At 36.6% G+C, this 25,289-nt stretch overlaps 1 protein-coding gene and 1 pseudogene across 1 annotated transcript; both read right to left on the reverse strand.

The window, feature by feature from the left end:
• Positions 1–3,735: 3,735 nt before the first annotated feature.
• Positions 3,736–22,832, reverse strand: LOC141488046 (plasma alpha-L-fucosidase-like). The gene is made up of 7 exons (XM_074187743.1): positions 22,231–22,832; positions 17,331–17,518; positions 12,957–13,296; positions 11,173–11,383; positions 10,302–10,492; positions 9,774–9,879; positions 3,736–4,449 (listed from the first exon to the last, which is right to left on the reverse strand). The coding sequence occupies exons 1-7, from the start codon at positions 22,815–22,817 to the stop codon at positions 4,309–4,311; spliced, it is 1,764 nt and encodes a 587-aa protein (XP_074043844.1). The 5' UTR covers positions 22,818–22,832; the 3' UTR covers positions 3,736–4,308.
• On the reverse strand, positions 6,438–6,866 carry LOC141487886 (ribosomal protein eL22-like pseudogene; annotated as a pseudogene).
• Positions 22,833–25,289: the final 2,457 nt, after the last annotated feature.

Genomic DNA, 25,289 nt, shown 5'->3' on the forward strand with positions numbered 1-25,289 from the left:
CAATTTTCAAGATTGAAGAGTTAAATGAGTGGAAGCACCTCTTGTAGACAAGCTTCTCAAGGAGTTTAACCACAAAAAAGGAGAGATTATAAGACAATAGCTTGCAGGGGTGGATATATTAAGTGAAAGTTATTTCAGGATGGGAAGATATAGACATGTTTGCCAAGAGTAGGGAAGGTGATTTCTTTTCAGGTATGGGATAGGTTAAATGGATAGCAAAGTGTCTTCTATCTCTGAAATTCTGTGATTTCCTGAACCCAGGTTAGTCGAGAAGCTGAGGAAGGAATCTTTAGAAGAAAAATCTCCAGAATCTTAAAATTAACTAGAGGTGAAACTATGAGATCTAAGTAAGATTGATATCAAAGAAATCAAAGAAAGAGAGAAAAGGAACCATAAATACAAAAGTTTAGACATTTTAAAGATAAAAAAGTATTGTAAATTAAGGAGGTACCCAATGAGAAATGACTGAATGAATGAATTATGATATATGAATGTGATGGAAGAAATACTATTGTACTGTGAGAAAATATGAAGGAAACACTTTCAAAGAAAAGAAGAAAGACATGTTATGAATTGATGCATAGTGAGTAAAACCACAAAAACAATTTATACAATAACAATATTGTCTTTACAAACAACCCTGAAGGTCTTAAGAACTTTGATCAGTAATAACCAACCACAGTTCCAGAAGATTTATGATGAAACATGCTCCTGATCTTCTGACTCAGAATATTAATTGAAATACTTTTTTTATATGACTGGTACAGAAATGTATTTTTCTGTACATCTTTGCTACAACAGTTTTGTTATTTCTTTGTTTTTCCCAATTGTAGAGTAGGGGAAAAGTGGGAAGTAGAGAGATTTGTTAGTTGAAATAAGCTAAAATTTAAGAAAAAAAGAGGTCATTGCCCTGATGATAAAAAATCTTACCCATCTCCTGACTGAGGTGATTGTGGACATAGTCAGTGTGGAAATTTGTTTTGATTAACTATGTTAACTTATTACAAGGATTTTATTTTTCTTGGCAAGGATTTTATTTCTTCTTTTCTTTTATTCTTCTTTCTTTATTTTTCTTTATAATTTCTTGAGGAAATTAGGAAGAAAAAAGTTTGATAACTGAAGAAAATAAAATTTAATTCAAAACAATTAGGGAACATTAGAGTTGAGCATAACTCTTTCTAGATTGTTAAAGACTAGGCTAGAAATATCTGGGAGTCTTGACCTGTGATTTCATTGGTATAGAGCACTCCCCATGAGAAAGCTTCCTCTATCAGTACAACAGATTTGCAAGTTTTCTGCAATTTTAAGTCTCAAAATGATAACTGAAGAATTGAGAGATTACAAGACTTATCTGAAATGGGATTTAAATCCATTGCTCCCTAACCTCCAGGGGTTTATAAGAGTGAAGGCAGAACTATTTTTAAGCTGAGCCAAGTGTGTATGTAATAATGGATGTGAATCCCTTCCTATATTATAAATCATGGACAGCTAAAATGAACATGATTTAGAATCTGGAGAGTATGAAACACTAAATAGTGTGCCTTGATAAAGAAGAACATAACACTGATAATTGAATCAAAAATCACCTGGAATATTTGCCATATTTAGAGAAGACAATTAGAGTAAAAAGGAAATGCTTGACATTAACTAGCCTTAGCTTTAAAACATAAATTAAAAAAATTTATAAGTGATCTTCCCTGTTTCAGCCAAGTTGCTAAGTAAAGCAGCCACTCATGAACAATCTTTCCCAATACTGATCAGCACAGAATCTTTAACCTGCTCCATTTCTCCAATCTTTGCAGCAGTTACTGTCAAATCCTGGGGACTCATATGAGACTTAGTGTAGAGATTCTGTTGGCTTTTATCCTACTATAGCTCAGAAAATCTGAATTAAAGTAATTTACCAACCTCAATCTTCTCCAGTAGCAGGGGCTACAGTCATGCACCACCATGTCTAGTACCTGTATTTTTTGTTGTTATTCAATCACTTTTTAGTCGTGTCTGACTCTTTGTAACCCATATGATTTTCTTGGCAAAAATACTAGACTGGTTTTCCATTTCCTTCTCCAGCTCATTTTGTGAAATTAAATGAATATTTCCTTCTCCAGCTCATTTTGTGAAATCAAGTGAATTTTTTTTCTTCTCTTCTGCTTCTATACTTATCTCAATTGGTCTTATCAGCTCCTATAGATTCTATTATAATTTCCATCTTTATGCTAATAATTTCCAAATTTACTTGTCCAGTTCCTACCTCTACTAAATTACTGATTCATATCTGCAGCTACCTATTAGATATCTCAAGTTTCAATGTCTTATACTCATATAGTGCGTTATAGTCCTATAGTGTCCAAAACTGAATTTGTTTGCTCCCAAAACCTCCCTCCTTTCTAACTTCCCTTACTATCATCATCATCCTCCCTTTTCAATTACTCAGACTCACCACTTAGGTTCAATTCTTCACTCCTAACTCTCTCCACTCCATATCCAAACTGTGGCCTCTCCATTTTGTAGCATCTCATCTGTAACACCCCACTTCTCTCCTTTGACATTGTTACCACCTTATCATGGTTACCACCTTTCTCCTAATCTCATGCCTGGACTATCACAGTAGCCTGATAATTAGTCTCCCCATTCTAGTCCATCCTCCACTCAGTTGTCAAAGTGACTTGTCTGAAATGCAAGCCTGACCATGTACTCAAATTCCAGTTGCTCCTTATGACCTCTAGGTTCAAAAATAAAAAAGACTTCCACTTAATTCTAGGGCCTCCTCTCTGTTGATTATTCCCCATTTCTCCTGCAGCTAGTTTGTTTGTACATAGTTGCTTGTAAATTGTCTCCTTTAGATTCTGAACTCCTTGAGAGCAGGGATTGTCTTTTATCCTTCTTTTGTAGCTCTGATGCTTAGCACAGTGCCTCACATATAGTAGGTAGCTGTCTTTCCTACATTCACAACCTCAGGGCTATTTAAAGAAAAATAAAGCAATAACATATTAAAGTTACCTTTTTCTGAATAAAGGTGATTATGTAAATTTAATTATCGCAACACAGTTGTGTTTTTCAATATGATTTCTCAGTATACATTTATCATTTGGGTATTTAAAAGGTCCTCCTCGTGTTTTCTCTGGATTATTCACAGGAAGGAATATCTGGCCGGTAAACATTTAAAATATTTTAAGTTCATTATAGTCTTATTCACCCCAGACTACTAAAGAGAGAGAGAGAGAGAGAGAGAGAGAGAGAGAGAGAGAGAGAGAGTTAAAAATATAGTAACTTCCTTTACTAATAGATTTCCTGTCAAACAAAAAGTCGCCAAACCTTATGAGTGGATACTGTCGATACTAGTTTCTTTCCTTCCAAAGCATCTCATTGATATCTCATGATATTTTATATGGAATAACTCTATAGAATTCTATATAAAATATATCATGATATTCTATAAAAGTTTTCATGATATGTTTACTGCAAGGAGAATATTGTTATAAGGATTTTGAGGGAGAACTAATTAGTATTTATGAAGCTAATATGAAACTATTTATATTAGTATCCCAAAATGCACTCTCAATTCTTATCTTTTTTGACATGGTCTTATAATTACTGGTTATTTGTGAACATACAGAGTATATTTTTATTCTTAAACTAAAATATAGTAGCATATTATACCAGAATACTTAGCTATGCCTAAAAAACAAAATCATTTAGGAAAAAAAAACTCCATCAAAATAATGATACAAGCAATGTTCTTTTATTACAGTAATTCTCTGGATAGATGAATTACAAAGTTGCCAGTAGCTAATCTATTTGATTCATATGGGCAAATTGAAAACATCTAACATTCAAAATAGAGGCTTTATCTGTAGCTATTTAGCAGTCAGCAACAAGGAGTACTAAGTGCTTAATTTGAGTTAATATGAAGCTATGTAACAAGATTAGAAAAATGATCTTCCTGGTTTTCTAACTGAAGAGTTAATACTTCGGTCAGAAATTAGGCTTTAAATTAAACCTAGAAGATCTTTGTCCAAAGGATTAAAGCTAAAAAACATTCACCCATAAATTCTAACTTGAACAAGTCTATGATGGTCAAGCACAAAAGCAAGCCTGAACCAACTATCTGGGCAATCAAAACAAATCCTTATCAAACAAATAATTACTTTTACTCTTTGGTTCACTTTGACTGTTCTCTTAATTCTACATTTTGCTTTATGTACTGAATATGAAAAGATTCAATCTTAGGTTCATTTGTCTAATGTTTCTCTTACATAAGGAGCAGAATGTTGGCAAACTTCAAAGTTGAAAATGAGTTTGCATTATTCATTTTACATTTTTCATTTTTAGAGACCAGCCCCATTTACTTGGCAATTCATCAATGGTTAGCTGTGGAAGTAACACCACTATTCCTTGATCTGACAAAGGAGTCCATTCAAGGGAATGTTCATAACCCAGTAATTCCACCTGCAATTAAGAAGTTGAAAAAAAAAGTCAACAAAGTGCATTGCTTTAATTCATTGGTTTTTCTGTTTCATTGTTTTCATTTTATTTTTTCCTTTTAAAAAACACTGCAGCATTGACAGAACATAACAATTCTCCTACTCACCCTGAAGTAGACACTATATATCTGGTAGTGGTACTAGAGCCCCTTGGTGAATTCACATTAGCAGTTTTATGTTGCACTTTAAGTTTATTCAATGAGATGTGTACTAACTAGACTAGGGGGAAAGAGCAGTCCTTTATGTCAATTTTAAGTGGGGCAGGGAAAACATAAATAATCTTTTTTTTCCCTTTTTTGATGAATTTTTTTTATTTTTATACATTACTAAAATATTCTTGTTTAAGAGTAAACATAATACTCCTCCCCCCCAAAAAAATATAGACCCTCATGAGAAATAAAATAAAAGAAAGAGAAAAAAATGTGTTTCAGTCTATGTTCTGATACCATTAGCTCTGTCTCAGGTGGATCACATTCTTTATGATAAGTCCATCACAAAAGTTACTTCCATATTTTTCCACTATTGCTATTGCTGATAGTAATTCCCTCCACCCATACCTCCACACTACCATATTTTATATTATCTCTCTCCTTTCACTCTGTTCCTCTTCTAAAATGTGCTGTAGGGTAGCTGAGTGGTGCAGCATACTGACCACTGGCCCTAGGCCAAGAGGCCAGCAATCAGCCTGCCCCATGGTCCCAAACAGGCCACCCAATCACAGCCCCTTGCAAGAAGTAAAAAAGAAAATGTGTTATATCTGACTATTCTCTCCTATGATCTACCCTCTCTTCTATCACCCACATCTCCCCCTTTTCCCTTTCCCCCTTCTCTCCTTTTTACTCTAGATGTCTATATCTATTGAGTGTGTATGCTGTTTTCCTCTCTGAGTCATTTTTGATGAGAGTGAAGGTTCCCTCATTCCCCCTTGCCTTCCTCCCTTCCATATGATTGCGATAGCTCATTGCAAATATGTATATGTATGTGTATATATATATATATCTTTTATATGAAATATCTTAACCTATTCCACCTCTCCTTTCTCATACTCCCAGTGCATTTCTCTTTTAGCCATTGAATCCATTTTTACAATATATCTTCAAATTCAGCTCTCTCCTGTGCTTCATCTATAAAAGCTCCTTCTACCTGCTCTATTAAATGAGAAGTTTCATATGAGTATTATCAGTATCATTTTTCTATGTAGGAATCATCATTAAGTCCCTCATATTTTACCTTTCTCCTCTGCTCTCTATGTGTCACCTGAGTCCTGTATTTGAAGGTCAAACTTTCTGTTCAGCTCTGGCTGTTTCAACAGGAACATTTGAAATTCCCCTTTCATTGAAAGTCTATCTTTTCCCCAGAAGAGGATGTTCAGTTTTGCTGGGTAGTTGATTCTCAGTTGCATTCCAAGCTCTTTTGCCTTCCAGAATATTATATTCTGAGCCAAAGTCTCTTTGACTTGGGGGTTCTGGAACTTGACTATAATATTCCTGGGGGTTGGGGGGTTTTTTGGATCTCTTTCTGGGGGAGATGGGTGGATTCTCTCAATTTCTATTTTGCCCTCTGCTTCTAGAATAACAGGGCAATTTTCCTATAGGAATTCTTTAAAAATGAGGTCAAGGCTCTTTTCCTGATCATGACTTAAATGTATCCCAATAATTTTAAAATTATCTTTCCTGAATCTGTTTTCCAGATCAGTTGTTTTCTCAATGAGTTATTTCACATTTCCTTATAATTTTTCATTCTTTTGGTGTTGAAGTATTGTGCCTTGACTTCTCATAAAGTCAGCAGCTTCCTTTAGTTCCATTCTACATCTAAAGGATTTGTTTTCCTCAGAGAACTTTCTTATTTCTTTATCCATCTGGTCAATTCTGCTTTGTAAAGCATTCTTCTCCTCAATAACTTTTTTTTAAATACACAGGTTTTAATATTGTTGTTTTATTTGTCAATAAATTAGTATATTCATAATGTTTTATTCTTTTGAACACTTGACACCCTTCTTCCCATTTAATCTTCAAATTCAGAACCTTCCTCATCTTGACTAATCTGGAAATAACAAAGTTCATAAGTCTCCTTATCAGATGCGACCACACGAAGCCAATCACAAAGATTGTTCTTCTTAAGATATTTCTTGGTAAGATATTTTAAGTATCTTTTAGAGAACTGTTTCTCAGACACAACTGTGATCTTATTCTTGAAGCATTCAATATGAACAACATTCCCTAGGTTCCCAGTTTTTCCATTGACTTTAACTTTCTCCTTCAAGAATTGCTCAAAATTTCCAGAATCAAAGATTCCATCTTCAACTGGATGAGTAAGGTCAAGGTTAAACTTCCAAGTTGATCTTTTTTATCTTTTGGCAGCGCCATCTTGAGCACATGACATGGAGAGGGGGCCTCAATAACTTTTGGAACTGTTTTATCCATTTGACCTGTACTAGTTTTTAACATGTTATTTTCTTCAGCATTTTTTTGGATCACCTTGACTAAGCTTCTGACTTCTTTTTCATGTTTTTCCTGCATCTCTCTCATTTCTTTTCCCAATTTTTCTTCTATCTCCTTTACTTGATTTTCAAAATCACGTTTGAGCTCTTCCATAGCCTGAGCCCAACTCCCATTTTTCTTGGATGCAAGAGCTTGTACTTCCTCATCTTCAGATTGAGTATTCTGATCCTTCTTGGGATCATAAACAAAGTATTTCTCAATGGTGTTCCTCTTTTTTCTCTGTTTACTCATTTCTCTAGCCTGTGTTTTGGGGTGCTTCCTGGGTTTTTCAGCATTTTGGGGACACCCCCCCACAAGGATCTCAGTGTGTGTGTGAAGCTCTGACTGCTTTCCTCTGCTATGGGGCTGAAGTGGGGAGCCTGTTGTATGGGGGAGCCTAGACTGTGATCAGGATCTGATTGTGGTCAGAGCACCAGAGTCCTGTTCCAGGTACAGAGGACAAACCTCAGAAGTCTCCCTCCCCTACCTTCAGTGGGCTGAGCACTCAGGGCTCAGCTGCCAGGAGGCTTCTGCTTGCCACTTCCACACCTGCTAACTATTCTTGGATCTGTGCTGCCATGGCCTGAGGGCCTAGACTTCGGGTTCACTCTGGCAGAGGTCCCCTGCTGATCCTCCAAGTTGTGCCCAGTGCTCCCCAGGGTGCAGGTTAGGAAACTGCTTCTGCTGCAGAAGCTGCGGCTCCCAGGTACCCTGGGGCTCTTTCTGGGAGGCTGAAGTTTCTTCACTCTGGTGAGGCTGCCACTCTAACCCTGTGGAGTGGAATTTTTCCACTATTTTCCAGGTTACCTTGGTCTGGAGAATTGTCTTACTGGATCTTTCTGTGGTCATAATGTTTTTTTATTTTTTTTTAGGTTTTTTTTTTTTTGCAAGGCAAATGGGATTAAGTGGCTTGCCCAAGGCCACACAGCTAGGTAATTATTAAGTGTCTGAGACTAGATTTGAACCCAGGTACTCCTGACTCCAGGGCCAGTGCTTTATCCACTGCACCACCTAGCTGCCTGTATGGTCATAATTTTAAGATTTTTGAAATTTTAGGGAAAGAACACCTAGGAGAGGCTCTTCTCCCATCACCATCTTGGCTCTGGCCCAATAATCTTTAAATTATGATCCAGTTATCTTGGTTGAACCCATGGTTTGTAGCTAAACCTAGAATGTAACTAAGAATGGATAGTCCTTTGTATCAAATATATGATAAACCTACATAAAAAATATCTAGGGAATACTCATACACAAGTATGCCTAAGAATAATTCTTCATAAACAAATGGTCAAAGGATATGAGCCAATAGTTTCCAAAAGAAACATAAATTGAAATAATAAAGGGAGTCACCTCAAACCTATCAAACTGGAAAAAATAAAAGATCTAATTTCACAGAACCTTAATGGTTAATTATGTTGCAAGGCTGCATGTAGATTTTACATTCACAGAATTATGGTTGTTTTAAAATTTTAGTTTGCTTTGAAATGACTAACATTGAACCCAAACTTTTAAAGGCTTCAACAATTTTTTTAGCTTGTATGATAGATGCCAAATCCTTATATACAATTAATCTATGAAGTCAATCTGCTACTAAGTTTTAGCATTTTTATCTTCATATTTCTCACATACATCCTTATTTTATTAGTCACACAACTGCCACTTCAATGCAGACCCTCATGCCTCGATTTCTAGATTAGAAATGACCTTCTGGTTTATCTCCCTAACTCAAGGCTTTCCCTCTTCCAATCCACCCTCCATTGAATGGCCAAAGCAATCTTCCTAAAGTACTGGTCCCATCATGTCTCTCCTCTCTTCAATAAACTCCAGTGACTCCCAATTATCTCTAAGATCAAATATAAAATCTTCTGATTGGCTTATTTTTAAAGCCCTTTACAATCTTGCTTCTTCTAATCCTTTCAGGCTTCTTATACTTTACAACCCTGCATATGTTCAACAATCCAGCTACACTGGCATACTTTACCTTTCCTTGAAGACTACTCCAAATTCTGATTCTATCATTTTTCTAGCTTTTTCCTGTCTCCCCCCCACACGTCCTGGTTTCCCAGTCTTCACGACTCAAATCCAACTCTTCCTGTAAGAAATCTTTCCCAATCTTTATACTCCCATGTTTCCCTTGGTCCTCACTACTAGTGCCTTTCCCTGTGAAACTATATTCCATTTCGGGCAGCAAGATGAAGTAAACAGATAGAATACTAGTCCTGGAGTCAGGAGAAACTGAATTCGAATTCGGACTCAGGCATTTGATATGTAATAGCTGTGTGATTTTAGGCAAGTCATTTAACCTGACTGCCTTGTATCCAGAGCTCTCTCCTGGACCCAGGTGGAAAAAGTAAGGATGATGATCTTGTACAGCATCTCCTCTCTCAAAATCTATTTCATGTGCATATCATGAACAAACAACACCTTCATTTTCATTGTTTACATTTTGTATGTACAATTTTTGCACATTTCCCTCCCAATTAGAATTGCTCCTTAAGGTCCAGGACTCTTTTTCTGTCATTTTTTCATGTCTCTAGCACTTAGCAAAATGTCTGACACTGTATTTAGTAAATGCTGATATATAATCTCTAGAAAGTTATTAGGCATTTCTCTTGTAAATGCTAACACTACCTTTTAGTTCATTAAATTAAAACCAGAATTGTTATACATATTATATATATATATATATAGTGTGTGTGTATGTGTGTGTATGTATGTATATATATATATATATGTATATGTATGTATGTATGTATCACAGGCAGTAAATTTAATAGAAATAGAAAAAGTCAATGAAATTCTTTCTTGCCTCTGTTGCCCCAGTCGTTTTAGGCTGACCAAGGCCCAGTACTCCTTCTGATGGCCATTGAAGGAATATAGCATAGACCAGATTTTCTTCAGGCTTCCATGTATACCTATTTTAAAAAGAAAAGGGTAGGCAGGAAGCACAAGAGACCATTAAAAACAAAAGTTTAAGCATCTAAAAAAAATTCCTGAATCCTAGTTATGAGTTGGGTCTAGACATATTTAATCAAAAATTTTCTTTAAAGAAATGGATAGTTTACTACAGTCTTAATGAATTAAGAATTAGCAATCTGAATTTTAGTTTATCCACAACATATCTTACTCTCAAGCTCTTGCTGATGAGTATAATCCTCTGTATAAGAATGTGCCATACCAACACACTGCTCTCTTGCAGTAATAATCCCCTCCCATGGTAAATGATTCCAAGGTCCAGTATTTCAAAATATGTATTGGTAAATGAAATCCTTCACTAGGAGAAAACCCAGTAAAGAAAGAGACAAGTTAAATATTAAAAAAAAATTAAACCACTCACCAGACTTTTGGTATACTCGGGTCATTCTGGGCTCTCCAAGGTTTGGTTGCATAAATGGATTCCCCATTAACTTTCATCCAGGTTCCTATTTGCCTCAAACGTTCTTCATATATTGGAGGAATAATGCCATCTTTTGTGGGACTAATATTCATCAAAAAGTTTCCTCCACATGAAACAGTTTTCACTAGTTGCTAAGAGATTAAGGAGTATAATGATTATTATTGTTATAAGAAGGGAAGGAAAAGGAACAAGAATTTAAGGGCCTATTATGTGCCAGACATTGTGCTGTACTTGTTACAAATATCTCATTTATTATTATTATTATTAATATTTACTTTAAAATAATTGCATATTTGATGCCTTTTTATTCTTTGAATAACATGCAAAGATAGTAATTTGTCAAATGTGTAATCATTGACATCTATTGCAATTAAAGGTTTATTCAGCGCTTTATGTAAATAAATTCTTTAATCCTCACAACTCATTGATATAGGTAATGTAAATATTATTATCTCTCTTTTTAATGATGAAAACTGAGTTTCAAAGCAGTTAAGGAATTTGTCCAAGGTCATATTACTAGTAAGTAGCAAAGTCAGAAATTGAATCCAAGTCTTCTTTTGACTCCCAGGCTAGGATCCCTTCTACTAAAACAAATATGAATGGATGCTGATAATTATATTTTGGTTTGTATTAATGGGTCAAAGCATTTCCATTCAAGCTCTATTAAGCCTAGAATTGTAGAATTTGGAAAATCTAGTCCAACACTCTGAGACCCAAATAGATTGTGACTTAGCTATGGTTCCACAATCCTTACTGAAAGAGCAAAGATCAGAACTCAGACCTCCTGACTCCATATCAGTAATTAGCATACCTCCACTATTTCTTCAATTGTGAGGTAGTCAGAGAGTTGAGCATTCCTTCTATAACCCCAAGATTGCTTGTCTATTGTCATGCAGTTTTCCCACTTGTGAGGCAAGAGGTGTCCAGGGTTGTAACGGTCAGCACAGGTATAGAACCCACCATGCCTGCAGATGCTATGAAGGCCCCAGCGATCATTGGTTACAACTCTATCCCGAACTGGACTAAAAAGGAAAAATATAGCCTATTTTTATACCAAGAAAATTCATGAGAAATTCTGGTTTAGAAAATCATATTTTTTACAATATTTTGGTTTAGAAATTCAGGTTCGAAATTCTGAATTACCCAGTGCTCTTCATTTTTCCCAAGTGTAAGCTATAGAGGCAAGTGATTTAGAGCTTTTGTTTCTTAATGCTATCCAAAACCAAATGTACCATTTAATATAGAAGGTCCCTGTGTAATACCTGGCAGCCATATGAGACTTTAAGGTTTGCAAAGCATTTTACATACATCAATTCATTTAATAGCCTCCTGAGGTCAGTGTTAATTTTGTCCTCATTTTACAGATAAGGAAACTGACTCAGACATTTAACTAACTTGCCCATAGCTACAGGAATAGAAGTGGAGAGCTTAGAACTCTCCCCGACTCCAATTCGAGAGTTCTTTCTACTAAAGGGTAAAATGGTTCTTCTGTCCTACCCATTTGAAAAAGAAAATGAGAAGGGAGGACAAAAGGCAAATAGCAATGTAGAAAGAAGAAAGAAGGTAGAATTTGCTATTTCTCATAATCTGGGGATATGAGAAGACTAAAGAGAGAAGAAAGGGTGGAGGGAGTGTACTTCATTAGAACTCATTCCTCTCCTAAAAAAAAAAAGAAAGAAAAGAAAAGAAAAGAAAAGAAAAGAAAATTGAACACAAGAACACTCACACATTTGCAAGCATGTAAAGAGTTTGGTATAGAAACATCAAAATCAGCTGGGAAGCAGGGATGGGTTTGGAAAGGAAAGATGGTAGTAAGATAGTGGACAATACAAGTAGAGAAGTACTATAAGCAACAGCAGCTTCCTGATCCTGAAGGAAGAAAAACAAAGCAAAGACCTGGGAGTGGGTGGGAGGTGGAGGGAGGGATACTATAAATTGCCTCTTAGACAATTAGGGAATGGTGACATGAGTTGTGTTTTAAGAAAGTGATGAAATATTATTCTGTTGCAAAAAAAATGACAGAGGGGGGGGCAGCTAAGTGGAGTAGTGGATAAAGCACCGGCCCTGGAGTCAGGAGTACCTGAGTTCAAATCCGGCCTCAGACACTTAATAATTACCTAGCTGTGTGGCCTTGGGCAAGCCACTTAACCCCATTTGCCTTGCAAAAAAAAACCCTAAAAAAAATGACAGAGGGGTCAATTTCAAGGAATCCTGGGTCATGTGAACTGATGCAGAGTGAAATGAGCAATACTTAAAGTCCCATTTATACAAAAATAAGAGTATTGTAAAGGAAAACAACTCTGAGAGAGACTCTGATCAATGCAGTGAACAATCAGGTATGTCTCCAATGGACCTAGAATGAAGCATGTTAGTAAACTCCTGATAAAGAGATTATTATCATTGTTATTACTTTATTATTATGAACAAAAGGTCCAGAAAAAAAGATGAAGACTTTTGGACATACGAATTGTGTGGAAACATTGTAGATGGTGACTCTTGTCAACAGCAAACCAAAAAAAGGAATTGAGGAATTTAAAATATTATCAATTTAATGATGAGTTCATAGTAACTATAGAAATCCATGAGCTTACATACCTGTCATTATATAGCCAGGCTAAGAAGCCAGTGCTGTTCCAGTAGGTATCTGGTGCATCTCCATCACCATCTGCCCAGAGAATCTCAGGCTTGTAAGTGTTCACTAAGTAATAGAGATCTGGCAGACACTTAGAGGTGGGGTAATTTCTTGTGTGGAATGAATTTCTTTGATCCTTAAGGAAAAGAGGGTTGAACCACTCAAAAAGGGAGTAGTACAAGCCAAAGTGCATCTTGGTCTTTGTTCTAATGGCTACTTCCATTTCTCTTACAATGTCTCTTCTTGGCCCCTTATCAACAGAATTCCAGTTCCATGAATTATTAGATCTCCAGAGGTTAAAACCTGAAAAACAGTTCAGAAAACAGAAAATCTTTATAAATACTTCTGGTTGGTACAGTGTACATATTGCTTTGTTTTTTATATAGATTGGTGTGATTTCCTCTATGAATGGATTACAGAAATTCCTTTTACCTATGACTACTAGTCCTTTGGCATCAAAGAGGACTGCACTGATCAACCAAGGGATAGGTTGCATGAATTGCATAAACAGCTGTTTATTATGGTGAAGGGAATGCTGTGCAAGGCATCCTTCTCACTTGCTATACCAGAATCATTCCAACCCATGACTTGATTGTTAGGAAACTACTGAAGGGGTATCTCTTGGCCTTAAACCGATTTCACTTCTTCCAAAATCAGCAAAATACCTTGGTACATCATCAATGCCAGACAAACTCCAGCATGTGACATCTGGCAAAAGAACACAACCCTATATAACTTTTGACAAAGACAGATTAACCACTTTTTGTTTCTTTATCACATTATAAAGTTGCCTGGGGTCATGATCTATCAAGTTTACTCAGCCTGTAAATAGAAGTACTTAAACCAAAGTCTTCCATGTACAGTCATGTTCAGAGTATTTCCATTTGAGTCATGATGTGAAAGAAGAATCAGAGCTAAAGGGGGAAAAGCATGGAAAAGCAAAAACAAATTTTAAAAAGTGAGTATAGTATGCTTTACTCTGTATTCAGAGTCTAGTTTTTTTTTCTTTGGATGTGGATGGCATTTTCCATCACAATTCTTTTAAGATTATCCTTGATCACTGAACTACTGAGAGGAACTGAGTCCATTATAACTCATCATCTCTCAATTTTGCCATTAAAGTGTACAATGTTCTCCTGGTCCTGCTTACTTCACTCAGCATCAGTTCACGCAAGTCTTTCTTTCCAGACTTTTCTGAAGTCCTCCCATGATTTCTTACAGAACAATAGTACTCCATCACAATCACATCATATTAACTTGTTAGCCATTCCACAGTTGATGGACATCACCTCAATTTTCAATTCTTTATCACCACAAAATGAGCTATTATAAATGCATGCTGCCTTTCATTGGGTATAAATGAATGTATACCTTCCTCATAATAATTCTTATTTGTACAGAATCCATTTTCCCCTTTCTCTCTACTTTTATACAAAAGAACAAATGACAAGCTTCTATCGGTTACATTCAAAAAATCAAAATCCTCTAATAATTCTAATCCTTATCCTCACCTCATGGTTCCTTCAGATCCCAGAAAAAATCCTGGTATTCCTTAATCTTAGTGCCTCCTCTCTACTGATTCTTTCCGATGTATCCTACCTTTACCTTGTAGACATCTTATTTGTACATAGTCATTTTATATGTTGTCCTTCTGTATTCCCAGTACCTAACAATGGCACAAAGAAGGTATTTAAGATAGACTTTTTGATTTCATCATCATCATCATCATCATAGTTAATTCTTCTATAACTCATAAAGATACTGCAAATTTCTAATTTGATCCTCACAACTACCCTCAGAAGTAAGTGCAATTATTATGCCCATTTTACAGATGGAAACTGAGGCAAAAATGTCATTAAGTGAATTACCCAGAATCACATAGCTAGTAAGGGTCTGAGTCCATATTTGAACTCAAGTCTTTCTATCTTCAGGCCTAGAACTCTATCCACTGTACCACCTAGCTACCTACTCCCTGATAAAGAACTATTTTTCATATCCTTAAGATGATGCTGACTGTTTAAACTATTGCCAGGAAAGGAGAACATGGACTTAGATGATTTAAAGATCAATGAGTTACAGATTCAGAATCAACCAACAGATATTGATCAACCTGCAGGAACCCTCCTCCCACCTGATTTCCCTCTTTACCCCTCCATAGTCCTGCCAGAGGCATAGAAAGATTCAGTACCTTGTATTCCAATTTTCTTAAATTTGGTAAACTATGGACAGATTTGTTGATATTCACTGTGATCCAAAGGAAAGACACTTTTTGGTTGCCAGAGGAACATAAAAGTTATTTGGAAGAGAGGTATGTTCTTTAATTTTTATAAGGAAAAATAGATTCTAAGATTACTTCACTTTTGATTTGTAACAAATTGATTTTGTAACAAAATTTGATTTTTACTATCTTCTTGTTATGAAGGTCAAAGAATTATAGTAGGTTTCAATGCAATACTGATATTTATAAAATATCTTCTAATGTCTTTCCACTTAACAGCCCAAAATGTCTGCCTATGTTAAAAACCACATGAATCTTCAGCTTAATACCATCGAGTATCTGAGTTCAGTAGATATATCTCCTGCATATGACAACATGGGTCCAAAGAATCTATATCTGTCACTTTCAATCCATCCACAAGACTAAAAACTCAGTGAGGGCCCATCATATATTCTACAAGACTCTAAGACTCTGGAGGAAAGAGTGAGGCTGGTGACTTTGCGTAGCTCTGCCTCACTTAAATCCAATTCAGTGCAAACCAAGACATCCAGATATTATTAGTCCTCTACAAGAAAGGAGGAACAGTAATAAAAATCCAACTTATTCTGAACATATAATAAAATTTGGGGAAGTAATCAGACATCAGAAAATCAAGACATTCACAAGTCAAAGACATCTGAAAAGTAAAACTCTATAGGAAGAAACTTGTGCACATGAAACTCAATGTAGCCCCTAAAATATAGCTGAGATTAAAAGAGAACAAGAAAATAGATCTTTCCTGTGACAAAATTAATTTTCTTTTACTGGAACTCTAACTGATGGCCTACAAAATACCTTCTTACAAGTCTCAAAATTGTATATGCCTGTTAAAAAATTCAATTATTTCTCTCAACTCTTTTTTTTAAGGGCATAACATTTCTGTATTAATCATACTTTTAGGCTCAGTATGGGTACATTAGCTTCCAAACTTACTAAGAAATGATCACTGTTTCTCACTTCTTTTCTCCACTGAAAAATTATAGTTTCAAAATGGATGTCTTTCCTTTATTTTCTTCTTCATAAGGAAGTTGCATATAGCTGCACAATGAAGATAAGCTTAAAAATTATACTTCATATCAAATATCACAGGTTTATACAGAAAGATTTTATGTGAACAAAGCAATATTGCTAAAATAAGAAAAGAAACAAATTGGTAAAGCATTAACAGTAAACATATTGGATTAAAAATGATGTTCATAATTATGAAGGCATGTTACACATAATTATATAGTTATAATTGTAATTATAATGGCATAAACTTCCCATTTTTGAAGGAAACAAAAACTGCTAATAATCATAGCTTTTCAAATAATTAGAGAAATTAAAAATCTAGACAAGTTTAGGATAGCACCCATAGAATGGCCAAAAATAGACAAAAAAATATAAAATTCATTGTTGGAAACATTTCAAGGACACACATGTCCAATTTTTGGTGGGGCTATAAACTAAAGACATTTTATACATAAACATAAGTGAGCAGGTGGATCATTGAACAACCAGATTTGGGGCTTCAATGATTTTCCTAGGACAATCCCACCATGCAGAATAATTTAAGAGTTATATCACCTGTGTCCATACCACAGGGGTATCTAGTTGATTATATTGTTTTGGGTCAGAATTGGGCTTGGATACAGAACAGAACAACAGGGCACATCATGTTGGTATACCCCACTTAACACAGGCAAGCACAATTTTAGGGGCAAGACCTGTCATGATAAACAGATGGTTTCTGTAACTTTGTTTTCCAAGACCAGAGCTTGCCTGTAAAAAAAGGATCTATAGAAAGTAAATTATTATTATTAAATTCATCATATATCTCATACTAATCATAAAATAATAACTTTTGACAATCCCAATGTGAATATTTACACTTTTAGGTTTCACTTACAGATGTCTTGCATATTCATCTATTTATTAGTATTTATTGTGAATATTATGCTTATAATAAAAAATTTTTTAAGTGATTGTTTATACTCTTCCTTGGGCATTATCAGTTTTTTCTTTCTTTCTTTCTTTGTATTCCAACACTTAAAATAGTTTCTGGCCCTTAATAAATTCTTTATTTCAGTATTTCACTCACCTTCATGATGTTTGGTAGTTAAGACAATGTAGTTGGCACCAGAGGACTGCAAAATCTCTGCCCAGGTGTTGGCATTAAAAAACGTTCCTTTAAATTCCTGTACAAATTCTTCATACGTGAATCCAGGAGGATAGTTCGCGTTCATAAAGTCTACATACTTCGGTATTTTTAACTGTCTCCAATACCACCTAAAGTAAGAAAAAGAAATGCCTCCAAGTCTTTAACAATTGAATAATTTGTTTTGAAAATGGCTTATTTTCATCTCCCTTTTTCTCTCCCATCCTAAAGTCCTGCTGGTTATGTTGTGGGAGTAACCCTGGATTGTGGGTGGCTATGCCAACATGGGCAAATCCTAGCAAACTTTGAGTAATGACTTGAATTTTGTGTCTGCAGAGAGACGTCAGCTGCCCCACAAAGTTCAGAGAGGTTCCTCATCAGCACAAAGACCACAGAAGTTTCTAAAGGGCAGGGATTGTTGAGTTTGGGCTTTTGTATTCCCATTACCCAGGATGTACTTAATAAATGGTTGTTGAATTTAATTGAACTTGTAGAGCAACTCACAAAAACCATCTGTAGTCCTTTTTTGACAGAGTTAGCCAGGTAGTACAAGAGATAGAGAGTTGGAGCTACAAAAAGGAAGACCTGAGTTCAAATCCAGCTTCAGACACTGTGTGAGCCTGAACAAGTGACTTAACCTCAATTTCTTCATCTATAAAATGGGGATAATAATAGCACCTATCTCCCAGGGTTTGTGGGAGGATCAAATGAAATAATATTTATAAAAAATTCAGCATGATGCAGTTTGTGGTTCGAGTGGTAAGCTAGGATTTGAATAGTGGAAACATTCACAAAACAAATCAGAGACATAAGGGACAGTTAAGTTTTCTTACAGAGGGGCAAGATTATTGCATGTGGGTTCTATCATTAGAGGACAGTAGCCAGCAGAGGAAAAGGCCAGGGTTTATAGAGGAGAACAGGACATGGTGTACCTGTTGGACAGTTAAAGTTTTATTACACAGGTGCAAGGTTATTGCATGTGGGCTCTATCATTAGATCGTAACAGCCAGCAGAGTAAAAGGCCAGGGCTCATATAGGGGAACAGGACATGGTGTACCGGCTGGCAAGGGGATGGGGGTTGCACAGATATAGTGTAAAGGATAACCAAGTAACAGTTCACTATCTCGATACTTGTTGGACTCTAGCTTCTACCTCTTTATTCTTGAAAGATCTTCCCCAAAGTAGATCTGGGAATCCTTATGTATCTAGTGGGCAGGACACAGGATACCCATGTAGCTGTTATCAATTCAAGTTCTGGTACAGGGTTGAGGCCTCTCTGGTGAATAGGGATAATTTCATAGACTAAACTGATTGATTAACAAGCTTTTATTAAGTACTTTACCAAGTACAAGACTGCTCTCAAAGGGTTTCTAAGTGTTCTTTAAATAATGAAGAAATACCTTTTCGATATTCTAGTGATTCAGACAAATATGCAAATAAGTTTTCTCTTTCTTGTTTACTCTCCCTCTTTTCAAAAAAAACAAAACTTTAAATTTTGAATATTCTATTTACTAATGTGCAAACATACCTTATAGAATTAGATTTAGAGATGCAAGGAACTTTGGAGTTCATTTAGTCCAACTCTCTCATTTTTACAGATGAGGGCACTGAGACCCAGGGAGAAGTGATGTTAGAAAAGGTCAAAGAGGGGCAGCTAGGTGGCACAGTGGATAGAGCACTGGCCCTGGAGTCAGGATTACCTGAATTCAAATTCAACCTCAGACACTTCATAATTACCTAGCTGTGTGGCCTTGGGAAAGCCACTTAACCCCAGTGCCTTGCAAAAAAAAAATATTTAAAAAAAGGTCAAAGAATCTCTACAAGAAGAGAAATTACAGGACAGCTAGGTGTTGTAGTGGATAGAGCACCGGCCCTGGAGTCAGGAGGACCTGAGTTCAAATCCAGCCTCAAACACTTAATAATTGCCTAGCTGCGTGACCTTGGTCAAGTCACTTAGCCCGATTGCCTTAAATAAATAAAAAACTCTAAAAAAAAAAGAAGAAGAAGAAGAGAGATTACACTTCAGATGCTCTGGCTCCATATCCAAGGCTCTTTTCATTGAATCACTTTACAACTTTTTTGGAAAATTCATTTATCCCATTAAGTACTTATGTCTCCTACCACCCTTTCCATTTTCATAAAGGAACTTAAGATTGATATGTGTTTTATGTCTTTAGATAAGTTTACTTAAGGGTATTTTCTGGCAATGCCACTTCTTACAGTTTTGACTAAAGTGGAGTAATAATGTAAAAATAAAACAAAATGATTTTTAATAAACTGGTTTTTATCTCATTGGGTTTTTTTTTTTGGTCTTTATTCTCAGTCTAAGCAGTAGCAAAGAAATAATTACTGGAAAATGGAAGCAGCATCATGAGACTTCTGTAATCAAAAGGAAGATCCAACTGTTTATTACAGCTACATGGAGAAACAACTTTATCTATCTGGCCCCAGGACAACCACCACCATACCACCCTCATGAACCCTACCTGATCTTGAGTTTTCTCAAACATAAAATGAGAGTTTGGGCCTAGATGGCCTTGAAAGTCCCTTCCAGCTTTGAATCAATGATTCTACGATAATATTATCTCTGAGAGTCTCTTCCAGCCCTAAATCAATGATGGTAAATTTTATATCAAGAAAAATAGCAAAGACTAACAAAATACTACCTTTTAGATGGAATTGATGCCTCAAAAGAAAGAATCAGATCAGGGCTCTAGTATGGATCAGCCTTGGTACTAGGTCACTCCATTCAGAAACTTGAAATTAAACAAAAAATATAATGAAAAAGCCACCTTGAATGGAACTATCAAGAATGGTTCCAGAATGTGACCAAATGCTACACTGATCACTAAAAAAAATTACAAAAGTGAGGGGAACATATACAAAGTACCTTCTATTTTGGATTCAAACTATAGTGTTTACGATTCATGGTGACTCTTCAGGTAAAATATTCAAACATATTCATGCTGTGTACATTTTAACTTTTTCTTAACAAATAATTGATTTATATGGATGGAAAATTCTAACCACATTCAGAGAAAGAACTATGGAATATGAATGCACACCACAGTGTAAAATTTTCACTTTTTAAAAAATGTTTTGTTTTTGCTTTCTCATCTTTTTCCCCTTTTATCATGATTCTTCTTTCATGACATGACTAATATGGAAATATGTTTATCATAGTTGTACATGTATAACCTATATTATGGAAGGGGAGGGAAAAGAGGGAGGAAGGAAAAATGTGGAACTCAAAATCTTACAAAAAATGTTGAAAACTATATTTACATGTAATTGGAAAAAATAAAAAATAAAACAGAGTCAATAAATGTTGCTTCAGGTTTATAAAGCACTGTCATACCTCGTGACAGTCCTGTGAAGTAGGAAGTTGAATAAAGACTAAAAATATTAACAAAAATGTCTTGGAAAAGACATCTAGTTAAAAGATAAGAGTTGAGATTTGAACCCAAGTCTCCTAATGCAAAACTGTTATTTACTATTAGACCTCTCACAACTGGTATACAGGCTAATGGAGGAATAAGGCTTGGATATAGAATTCGATGATCTAGGACCAGATTCTGGTTCTGCTATTAATTATCACAGCACTTCTCTAGGAATCAGTGCCCTCAAGGGTAAAATGAAATGGTTGAACTAGATTACTTTGTAAAAACCTTTCCAAGACCATAACCTGTGATCTTTCTGGTCTCGGAGATAAATTTAAATCCCAGATTAGTCATACTTTCATATACATATATATATATATATATATATATATATATATATATATATATGTATCTAGATCTATATAATTTCCTACTTAGACAAGAGAATACTAATCCCATCAGGCCATCTTCCATTCAGTGGCCAAAGTGATCTTCCAAAAGTATAAGTTAAACCATGCAACACCCCTATCTAATAAACTGCTGTGGCTCACTATCATCTCCTAGATCAAATACTATAAAATCATCTAGCATATAAATTCCTTTATGGCTGTCTTACATCTTTACTGGACATTCCAGTTACATTTGCTTACCAGCTGGTCTCTTCCCTCACACTTGGCATTGTCAATTTGTTGAGCCTGTTAGTGGGAGGCTCTGTAAAGAAACTGTTGACCTCTCTCCTTGGCCTTATCCATCCTCCCACTATGAACACTGTCTCTTCATCTCTTGTCTCCTGACTTTCTTCAAGACTCAGATAAAATCCCACTTTTCTTCACAAGGCCTTTCAAAGTCCACTCCCCTGCTTTGCCCATCCCCACCAGGAACACTGTCTTTTCATCTCTTGTCTCCTTTCATCTCTTCCCTTAATGAATCGGATCAAAGCCTAAATCAAATTCTCTGCATAGTGCTTTTCAAAGTCCATAGTACCTTCTCTCAGAGATCATTTCCAAAACTGTTATCTAGGCTGCATGGCCATATTTGTTGTCTCCCCCGTGTGAGTTCCTTTCAAAAGCACGGACTGTTCATTGTGTCTTTAGAAAAAACTTTCTTAGTGTCTCCACTGTGTAGTAGTGCCTGGCACATCAGTAGGCGGGATTACAGCTGCTCCCTACAAAGGACTTTTTGTGAAGACCAATGAAGAGGTCGGACTAGATTACTTCTTAAATCATTTACTCTTCAAAAAATGCTTTTGAAGTCTTAATAGTCATTAAAAATCGCTCTATCATTAACTATCTGTATCCTGGGGCAAAAGGAAATCTCTAGCAAGAGTATCAGGGAAAGAAACTTAGGGTAAAGGAGGGGAGCGGCAGAGTGGGGGCAAAGTGAGAAAGGGTACTGGAGAGTCGGGAGCGGACCTCAAGAGAACCGAGAAGAAAAGGAAAGAAAAAGCACGAAAGCACGCTCACCAGAACCACTCGCTCCCGAAGGCGGGCACGGAATAGATGCCCCAGTGAATGAAGATGCCGAACTTTGCCTCATCGAACCAAGCAGGGAGCTCGCGGGCATCCAAGGACTGCCAGGTGGGATCGTAGCGCTTGGCCTCTGCGGACCACCCTGACAGGAGCAGCGGGAGCAGCGGGAGCAGCAGCCGGGGCCGCAGAGCCCCGCCGGGGGCGCCTGCCGTGGCCCACCTCCCCGCAGAGCCCCTGGCCAGACCCATGTCTCTGCCCCGGGGAGGAAGGGGGGCAAATAGCAGCAGGGCTTCCCAAGCCAGGCAGGACAACCCATTCTCCCTTCCATCTTTAAACCAATCGTTTGTCACCCGACCCCGGAGGGCCGGCCTTTTTTCTGAGATCAGAGGGCAAGACTCCAGATTGGTCAGTCTATTCTGCAGGCACGGACATCCGCGAGCTTGTTTCATAACCTGGGCAGAGGGATCCTGTGCTTTTGTCCTATAGAACTCCTGCAAGCTCTTTTGGTGGTTATCTCCACCACTCCCCTTGGAATGGGATCTTCTTGCAGGAAGACCTTGAACCTTTAAGCCAATAGCCATAGACAGACCCAGTCTTTCTAATGTATATCTTTAGCTAACACCCAGTAGAAACTCTTACACCCAGCAGAAACCAAAAACTCAGGGATTCCTCACAAGGTCACATTTGTTTTTGATGTTTCTTTGTATCCCCAAGACTCAGCACAGCCTAGTATGGACCTTTTTAAATAAATGCTTATAGACTAGGCTTGATCTTAATATCTCAAACTCAAGGGACTTTAATTTTAGAGGTGAAAAGCACTTTGGATGCAGCCCAGTAAATACTGGAGGTGGAGGCTGAAAGACCTGATTAATTATTGCACTTAGACACTTGATTGTATGACTATGGACAAATCACTTAATCTCTCTCAGCCTCAGTTTCTTTACCTGTAAAATGGAAATAATAATAACCCCTATCACCCTTGGTAGTTTTGAATATCAAGTGAGTTCTTAGATATGATGCACTAAATAAACGTTCTCTAATTTTACCTTACAGGTCAGTCCATCTAGTCCAACTCTCCTCAGAAATTAAAATCTAGGGAGGTTACAATGACTTGCCCTGGGTCACACAGAGAGTAAACAGCAAAGCTAGAATTTGAAAAACAGGTTGTTTAGCTAAAGATCTAGTACTCTCCACCCTATACTCTCCACTTTGTACCACAGAGTAGGGCTAATGTTGAGAGCAGCAAGACTTTCAGGGTAGAGATACTACTGGAACCGTAGGTGGGGTAGGCTACAGAGCTGTAGAAGTATTAAAGAGGAAAAGCATTCTTTAGGGAAAGAAGCCCTGGGCACCAGACTTCCCTTAGCCCTTTAGAAGTTTTGAGAAAGTGCTGCTTCCCCTCAATATTCCCCAACACCTTCCCTACCCCCTATCCCCTGGCCAAATCTGTTCAAGACCGTATGTCATTTATTGACAGCTCCAGAAGATGGCAATGTGGTTCAGCACTGCTGACTGAAATTCTTTTGCAAAGTGGTAGTAAGGAACTGTTCAAAACAAACTGGTTAACCTTAAATAAGGAAGAACCTATAGGTTGAGATAGTCCCCCTTCATTAAAGAAAGCAATATACCAGAATGATCTGGACAGTTGTTTAAGGTTGTCTTAAAAAGAGATCTCATTTTTCTATTGTACTTAATTAAAAATTAATGTTAGTATAGTGAAAAAAGCAAGGGATTCTCTGCAGGTGGATTAGAAATAGAAAATGAGACATGCATTTCCTTTTTTAAAATTTTCTTCATTTTTTATTATCAGCTTGTCAAATGTCAGTAAACATCAATTTTCAATATCCCCTAAAGAATGAAAAGAGGGATCACATGAGCTGTCTCACATATAGCTTGACTTTTAAAAGAATCTCTTAAATTGTATCAGTTGCACCAACTCTGTCGTGCTTTTCTGCATCTCTTCTGAACTTCCTTACTCTCTTCTAGGTATTTTTAAAAGTATTTTATTGTTCCTCTTTTATTTTTTCATCTTTTTCGTATCACTATCACTCCTCATAAACATTCTCTTATGTTTCTCTTCATTAAAAAAGACATGTGTCTCATCATATCCCTTCTGGATCCAATATTAGTCATTACATTTAAATTTAATTTAGCTACCTATTTAGGGATTTGTTTATCAATGTAGTGATTGTGAATACTTCACTTTTCTTACATCTTGTCATAAAAGTCCTCCTGTAGCTGATGGGATTTTGGGGTCACCATTTAAAGATAGAAATAGAGGGTTATGGAAAGATGCAGGAATTCATGTGCCCTCTGAGATTTTAAAACTGCTCAGGATTTTATTACAAATTATTACAAGGTAAACAGCTTAAAACTTTTCCTCCTCCTGAAGAGTCAACAACACTTTAGGACAGGATGAATGACAAAAGGCAAGGTGAGGTTGCTTGGGAGACAGAAAGGGGGTGGGGGAGATAGAGAGAGAGGAAGAAAGACAGGAAGAGCTGACTGGGTCTGAGATCAGACCCACTATCTGGGCAATATGGACAAAAGGGGAAATCCCTCCCCCATTACATGACCAAAACCAGGTAGAAGGTTGGAAGCTGGGGGTTGAGAATGAGGAGCTAGAATACAAATTTTACATTTAACAATGAAACAATAGAGGTCATCTCAAGAGCAAAAAACCTTTCATCTTTTAACAAGATTTAACAGCATTAAAAATTACAGAATTCAGGGGCGGCTAGGTGGCACAGTGGATAGTGCACTGACCCTGGAGTCAAGAATACCTGGATTCAAATCTGGCCTCAGACACTTAATAATTACCTAGCTGTCTGGTCTTGGGCAAGCCACTTAACCCCATTTGCCTTGCAAAAACCTAAAAAAAAAAAAAAAAGAATTTGTTCCTAATTTAAAATTTTCTGCATCATTTCCCCCCTCAAAATTATTCAGGACCTAGATTCATATGGACTTTTCAGGGTCCATTTGGAGGTGAATGCATTGTAGTAGGAACTCAACTGAGGCAAAGTTCATAGAATAGTGGCTTTCAGGAACTGGCT

This window comes from Macrotis lagotis, chromosome 5 (assembly GCF_037893015.1).
Source record: "Macrotis lagotis isolate mMagLag1 chromosome 5, bilby.v1.9.chrom.fasta, whole genome shotgun sequence".
NCBI lineage: Eukaryota > Metazoa > Chordata > Mammalia > Peramelemorphia > Peramelidae > Macrotis > Macrotis lagotis.

Excerpts from the sequence above, each read along its gene's own strand:
- LOC141488046 (XM_074187743.1), bottom strand. The coding sequence starts at position 22,817 with ATGGCTATTGGCTTAAAGGTTCAAGGTCTTCCTGCAAGAAGATCCCAT. Across the intron at positions 17,519-22,230 it reads TTCGGGAGCGAGTGGTTCTG|GTGGTATTGGAGACAGTTAA; the intron begins GTGAGCGTGCTT and ends TTCTTACTTTAG. Across the intron at positions 9,880-10,301 it reads CCGAGTATACCAAAAGTCTG|GTATACATGGAAGCCTGAAG; the intron begins GTGAGTGGTTTA and ends TTTTTAAAATAG.